The following is a 7,672-nucleotide window of genomic DNA, read 5'->3' as shown; positions in this document are numbered from 1 at the left end:
ATGGCCGGGTGTGACACAGCCTGGGATTGAACCATGGGCTGTAGTGATACCTAAAAACTGCTGCGCCACTCGGGAGCTAAGTTTCACCTTTTAGATTATAATGAATAAGACTACATGGACTGTTGGGGATCTGATCTAGGATCAGTTTAGCCTTTTAGATTATAATGAATAAGACTACATGGACAGGTGGGGACCTGATCCTTGATCAGCAATCCAACTCCTACACACTTTGTGGATACAGACCCTGCAATTCAAGTTAGGAGCTGAACAGCTTAACTGAAAAGGAAGGGTTAACTATTGTAACCCTGGTATAATAGTGAGCCAATTTAAAAAAAATATTTTGCAGACACTCTTATCCAAAGTGGTTACAGTAGTGTGTCTATACATTTGCATACTGGCCTCCCTGTGGGAATCAAACCCACAGCGCTGGTGTTGCAAGCACCATGCTCTACCACCTGATCCACACAGGACCCACAGCCCTGGTGTTGCAAGCACCATGCTCTACCACCTGATCCACACAGGACCCACAGCCCTGGCGTTGCAAGCACCATGCTCTACCACCTGATCCACACAGGACCCACAGCCCTGGTGTTGCAAGCACCATGCTCTACCACCTGATCCACACAGGACCCACAGCCCTGGTGTTGCAAGCACCATGCTCTACCACCTGATCCACACAGGACCCACAGCCCTGGCGTTGCAAGCACCATGCTCTACCACCTGATCCACACAGGACCCACAGCCCTGGTGTTGCAAGCACCATGCTCTACCACCTGATCCACACAGGACCCACAGCCCTGGTGTTGCAAGCACCATGCCCTACCACCTGATCCACACAGGACCCACAGCCCTGGCGTTGCAAGCACCATGCTCTACCACCTGATCCACACAGGACCCACAGCCCTGGCGTTGCAAGCACCATGCTCTACCACCTGATCCACACAGGACCCACAGCCCTGGTGTTGCAAGCACCATGCTCTACCAACTGATCCACACAGGACCCACAGCCCTGGCATTGCAAGCACCATGCTCTACCACCTGATCCACACAGGACCCACAGCCCTTGCGTTGCAAGCACCATGCTCTACCACCTGATCCACACAGGACCCACAGCCCTGGTGTTGCAAGCACCATGCTCTACCACCTGATCCACACAGGACCCACAGCCCTGGCATTGCAAGCACCATGCTCTACCAACTGATCCACACAGGACCCACAGCCCTGGTGTTGCAAGCACCCTGCTCTACCAACTGATCCACACAGGACCCACAGCCCTGGTGTTGCAAGCACCCTGCTCTACCAACTGATCCACACAGGACCCACAGCCCTGGCGTTGCAAGCACAATGCTCTACCACCTGATCCACACAGGACCCACAGCCCTGGTGTTGCAAGCACCATGCTCTACCACCTGATCCACACAGGACCCACAGCCCTGGCGTGGCAAGCACCATGCTCTACCACCTGATCCACACAGGACCCACAGCCCTGGTGTTGCAAGCACCATGCTCTACCAACTGATCCACACAGGACCCACAGCCCTGGCGTTGCAAGCACCATGCTCTACCACCTGATCCACACAGGACCCACAGCCCTGGCGTTGCAAGCACCATGCTCTACCACCTGATCCACACAGGACCCACAGCCCTGGCGTTGCAAGCACCATGCTCTACCAACTGATCCACACAGGACCCACAGCCCTGGTGTTGCAAGCACCATGCTCTACCACCTGATCCACACAGGACCTGTAGTGGACACTCTTGCAGCCAGTCCCAAATCGTTCCCTATCCCTTCACCTTGGCCCTAACCCCTCGATGTTAGTGTGGCTAAAGGTGTTAGTAGGTTCAGCTTCCACCTTACAGATCTGAAAACATTGAAGGGTTAGGGCCGAGCGGAGGAAGGTAGCGAACTGGGACCGCCTAGCAGCGCTAGGTTCACTAGAAATGAAATACAACTGTTTTTGTGCTCAGAGAGTGACCAAGTATCCCCACTGAATAGATACCATCTACCCTACCACATCACCTACCCTTTTCTTGGTGCCAATCATCAGGCTTGACGTCGGCGATCGTGTATCCATCCTTCTGGGTGAGGCAGAGGTGTGTTTGAGTGCTTTAGTGAGGATGTGTATGGGTGAGGGTGAGAGGACTTCCCCCTGGGCTACAGGGGAGGCTGAGGGGGAGGTGAAGGGGGAGGGCCGGGGAGAGAGATTGCCCATCTCAACGGCGAGGTCCTCTGTGCAGGCCAGCCCATGACCACGCAGGTAATCATCTGTCTCTTTGTCGATGACCAGCAACCTGGTGCGATGCTCCACTGCTCTGATTCGATACACTACCTAGAGGGAAGAGGGTGATAGAGACAGCAACACAATTACACCCAACCAAATCATGACAAAACAAAAACATCATTACTTGACACATTGGAAAGAATTAACAAAAAAACTGAGCAAACTAGAATGCTATTTGGCCCTAAACAGAGAGTATACAGTGGCAGAATACCTGACCACTGTGACTGACCCAAATTTAAGCTGCACTTCCTAACCTCCTGCCAAGTGTATGACCATATTAGAGACACATATTTCCCTCAGATTACACAGATCCACAAAGAATTCGAAAACAAACCAGATTCTGATAAACTCTCATATCTACTGGGTGAAATAGCACAGTGTGACATCACAGCAGCAAGATGTGTGACCTGTTGCCACAAGAAAAGAAAAACAAACACCATTGTAAATACAACCCATATTTATGTTTATTTATTTTCCCTTTTGTACATTAACCATTTGTGCATCGTTACAACACTGTATATACACATAATATGACATTTGAAATGTCTTTATTCTTTTGAAACTTCAGTATGTAAAATGTTTACTGTTCATTTTTATTGTTTATTTCACTTTTGTATATTAACTACTTCACTTGCTTTGGCAACGTTAACATATGTTTCCCATGACAGTAAAACCCCTTGAATTGATTTGAATTGAATTGAGAGAGAGGGGGGAGAGAGGGAGGAGGGGAGAGAGGAGAGATATAGGGAGAAAAAGAGAGAGGGGAGAGAGGGAGGAGGGGAGAGAGGAGAGATATAGGGAGAAAAAGAGAGAGGGAGGAGGGGAGAGAGGAGAGATATAGGGAGAAAAAGAGAGAGGGGAGAGAGGGAGGAGGGGAGAGAGGAGAGATATAGGGAGAAAAAGAGAGAGGGAGGAGGGGAGAGAGGAGAGATATAGGGAGAAAAAGAGAGAGGGGAGAGAGGGAGGAGGGGAGAGAGGAGAGATATAGGGAGAAAAAGAGAGAGGGAGGAGGGGAGAGAGGAGAGATATAGGGAGAAAAAGAGAGAGGGGAGAGAGGGAGGAGGGGAGAGAGGAGAGATATAGGGAGAAAAAGAGAGAGGGAGGAGGGGAGAGAGGAGAGATATAGGGAGAAAAAGAGAGAGGGAGGAGGGGAGAGAGGAGAGATATAGGGAGAAAAAGAGATAGGGGAGAGAGGGAGGAGGGGAGAGAGGAGAGATATAGGGAGAAAAAGAGAGAGGGAGGAGGGGAGAGAGGAGAGATATAGGGAGAAAAAGAGAGAGGGAGGAGGGGAGAGAGGAGAGATATAGGGAGAAAAAGAGAGAGGGAGGAAGGGAGAGAGGAGAGATATAGGGAGAAAAAGAGAGAGGGGAGAGAGGGAGGAGGGGAGAGAGGAGAGATATAGGGAGAAAAAGAGAGGGGGGAGAGAGGGAGGAGGGGAGAGAGGAGAGATATAGGGAGAAAAAGAGAGAGGGGAGAGAGGGAGGAGGGGAGAGAGGAGAGATATAGGGAGAAAAAGAGAGAGGGAGGAGGGGAGAGAGGAGAGATATAGGGAGAAAAAGAGAGAGGGGAGAGAGGGAGGAGGGGAGAGAGGAGAGATATAGGGAGAAAAAGAGAGAGGGAGGAGGGGAGAGAGGAGAGATATAGGGAGAAAAAGAGAGAGGGGAGAGAGGGAGGAGGGGAGAGAGGAGAGATATAGGGAGAAAAAGAGAGAGGGGGATAAATTATTAACTGCTTCCACATTTTTGTTGGACCGTTCATAGTCATGTCAATAAAGCTCAAATTGTGAGAGGGAGTGACAGATGGATTAGAGAGAGAGGGAGGAGGGGAGAGAGGGAGTGACAGATGGATTAGAGAGAGAGGGAGGAGGGGAGAGAGGGAGTGACAGATGGATTAGAGAGAGAGGGAGGAGGGGAGAGAAGGAGTGACAGATGGATTAGAGAGAGAGGGAGGAGGGGAGAGAGGGAGTGACAGATGGATTAGAGAGAGAGGGAGGAGGGGAGAGAGGGAGTGACAGATGGATTAGAGAGAGAGGGAGGAGGGGAGAGAGGGAGTGACAGATGGATTAGAGAGAGAGGGAGGAGGGGAGAGAGGGAGTGACAGATGGATTAGAGAGAGAGGGAGGAGGGGAGAGAGGGAGTGACAGATGGATTAGAGAGAGAGGGAGGAGGGGAGAGAGGGAGTGACAGATGGATTAGAGAGAGAGGGAGGAGGGGAGAGAGGGAGTGACAGATGGATTAGAGAGAGAGGGAGGAGGGGAGAGAGGGAGTGACAGATGGATTAGAGAGAGAGGGCGGAGGGGAGAGAGGGAGTGACAGATGGATTAGAGAGAGAGGGAGGAGGGGAGAGAGGGAGTGACAGATGGATTAGAGAGAGAGGGAGGAAAAACAATGGAGAGGAAAGTAAGGAGGAGAGAGAGAGATGAAAAGGTGAATGAGAGAAGATACTTTAGATGGGTTGAGGAATAATGACAGAGCCAACAGAGGGATGGTGGCAGAGGACAAGGAAGAAGGGAGAGAGAGAGAGAAAGAGAGAGTAATGGGTTAACATGGAGAGTAGGGTTGTCAATTCCATTTCAATTAAGAAAGTAAACCAAATTCCAATTCCAAATTTTCCTCATTGAAAAGCATTGAAGAGAATTAGAATTTCAGTGCAGCCTACTTCCTGAATGGGCTGGAATTGAACTGGAATTGACCCCAACCCTGCTGGAGACAGGGGTAGTTAAAGGGTTAAAAGGTGATCCGACCACATCTCGGGCAAATAGCTGTTGGTGTGACAACCTCAACCCAGTTTCAAAGACCTGAGTTTGTTTTCAACAAGACTAACACACATAGTCCCAGCTCCACAATACCTTCCATTGATTCCCATAACAATAAGGACTCATTTGACCCAGTTCACTGTCCATCCCCTAAGGCTACAGGAAGTAGTCTGTAATGTCTTTTTCGTTATGTGTCGGACCCCCGGAAAACTAGATGTTGACGTCGGCTAAATGGGATCTAATCACATCTAAACCTTAAGTGGGCAAACAGGTAGAAGGTAACCTGTTGTCTGTGGTTCACACGCATACTGTAACACACACACACACACACACACACACACACACACACTCGAGTCGCACTCACTCACACACACACTCACACACACACACACAGAGACAGAAGAGAGAGAATACCTAAAAACTGTGACTGACCAAAATGAAGGAAAGCTTTGACTATGTACAGATTCAGTGAGCATAGCCTTGCTATTGAGAAAGGCCACTGTAGGCAGACCTGTCTCTCAAGAGAAGACAGGCTATGTGCAACACTGCCCACAAAATGAGGTGGAAACTGAGCTGCACTTCCTGCACTTTCTGCCACAAGAAAAGGGCAACAAGTGAAGAACAAACACCATTGTAAATACAGCTCATATTTAGGTTTATTTATTTTCCCTTTTGTACTTCAACTATTTGCACATCATTACAACACTGTACATACCCATAATGTAACATTTGAAATGTCTCTATTATTTTGAAACTTTCGTGAGTGTAATGATTACTGTTCATTTCTGATTATTTCACTTTTGTTTATCCATTTCACTTGCTTTGGCAATGTAAACATATGTTTCCCACGACAATAAAACCCATTGAATTGAAATTGAATTGACAGAGAAAGCACTCACTTGATGGTGCGTCTCGTCTTCCACGTTTTCCCCGTTCACTTCCACGAGCCGGTCCCCCGCGCGCAGCCCCGAAAGCTCCGCGGACGAACCGGGTTCCACTTTCCGTATGAACTGTCCGCCTTTATTCCGCTCGCCGTGAAGGTGAAAGCCGTAGCCGCGCGGCCCTTTCGTTAGGAAACAAAGCCGTGGTCTCAGCTCCCACTCCATTCTATAGAATGTCCGTGTGAAAAATGTAGAGTCCGATGAAAATGTAAAGTTCCTCAAACCGGGAACCAGGTTAGGTTAAGCTACCTATCCCAGGTAGGACAGGCGTTTCAGTCCGAAGGAACGATCACAGACATCCGCGGCCCAAAACACCCCTTTCACCATGATGATGCGCACTGGTGTGACTGTGCTGAACACAGACAAAAGTATCCAAACCACAAAGTAAAGAAAGAAATATACACGTTGGCTACTCAAAAGGAGGCGAGATGTCAATCAATCCGAAACAGCAGCATACAGTCTAACACTAACTCTCCAGTCCCCGGGGCTGGAAAAACGATAACCGTAAAGTTGTTCAACTAGGACACTGTCGTTAGTTAAATTACCGTAGATTACCTCGAGCCTACCCGAGGGTTTATCCAGAAGATCAGAGATTAGGGAATAGCTGCTTCACACACACACAGTAGCCTAAATCCCCGTGTGTGTGTGTGTGTGTGTGTGTGTGTGTGTGTGTGTGTGTGTGTGAAGGCGATCCTGCCCCAATCCGCGCTACAGTGGCAATGACGAATAGCAACAGGTGCCTCTGCGTTCCGTTCTGTTCGCACCTGCACCGCGCGACACACACACTCCGATGTAAAAACACTCGTGGGAGAAATATGATGATACATTGCCCATATAGGCTAAAAGAGATCCAGGAAGCGCTTATATACCTGCTGCCCGAATCCCACGCCTGATAATACATCTATTTCCCGTTATATAGTCTGGATACACTGATCTAAAGTCAGTTGTTGCACAACCCAATCTAATGGTTAAGGTCGGGGTTGAGGGAGGGTGATCTGATCCTAGATCTGTGCCTATGAGCAACTTCTACTTGGAGCCGCAACAGGCAGGTCGTTTCAGGATTGCGACCTGGATAAGAGGGAAGTCTTCCTCATCTGTTGGCTGTGAAAGAAAGAGACAGAGGAAGAGAGAGATAGAGAGGCTGAGAGAGGGAGGAAGAGAGAGATAGAGGGGGAGGAAGAGAGATAGAGAGAGGCTGAGAGAGGGAGGAAGAGAGGCTGAGAGAGGAAGGAAGAGAGAGATAGAGAGAGATAGAGAGAGATAGAGAGACACAGAGTACACTAAAAATTAGGGGTTCAACAAGGGTTCTTCTAAGATCTTCAACGTTCTTTGAAGAACCTTAGGGTTCTTGGCACTGAAAATTGCCCCCAAAAGGTTCTTCCAAGAACCCCACAGGAGGTGGGGCTCATCGAGGAACCTCCTTAGTTGTTGGGGGTTCTTGCAGGAGCCTAACTGTCCATCTGAAACATTTTGATTTGAATTGGAAAGGACAGCAGGTGCAGGAACTGAACTGAAGAATGTAAAGAGCTCCTCAATTTAAGGTCCTGTATACAATCTAAATGGATATTGTTTTATGATGATACCATCTATCTTTTCATATTTGTACAAATCTTTCTAAAACAGAAAATGGACACAATTCAATGGATATCAATCAATAAAGAGGTAAGAATATGTACTGTAGACTATAAGAATAT

At 48.6% G+C, this 7,672-nt stretch overlaps 1 protein-coding gene across 1 annotated transcript in view; it reads right to left on the bottom strand.

The window, feature by feature from the left end:
• Positions 1 to 6,500, bottom strand: part of LOC115147618 (Na(+)/H(+) exchange regulatory cofactor NHE-RF2) — a 33,025-nt gene extending 26,525 nt beyond the window's left edge. Inside the window, exons 1-2 of the mRNA XM_029689894.1 lie at positions 5,937 to 6,500; positions 2,025 to 2,330 (exon numbers count right to left, since the gene is read on the bottom strand). Of these exons, the coding sequence (XP_029545754.1) occupies positions 2,025 to 2,330; positions 5,937 to 6,143 (513 nt within the window). The 5' untranslated portion in view covers positions 6,144 to 6,500. The remainder of the gene's footprint in view (positions 1 to 2,024; positions 2,331 to 5,936) is intronic.
• Positions 6,501 to 7,672: the final 1,172 nt, after the last annotated feature.

This window comes from Salmo trutta, chromosome 14 (assembly GCF_901001165.1).
Source record: "Salmo trutta chromosome 14, fSalTru1.1, whole genome shotgun sequence".
Lineage (NCBI taxonomy): Eukaryota > Metazoa > Chordata > Actinopteri > Salmoniformes > Salmonidae > Salmo > Salmo trutta.
Note: the sequence above shows the minus strand (reverse complement) of the source record. Positions and strands in the feature narration are given on the sequence as shown.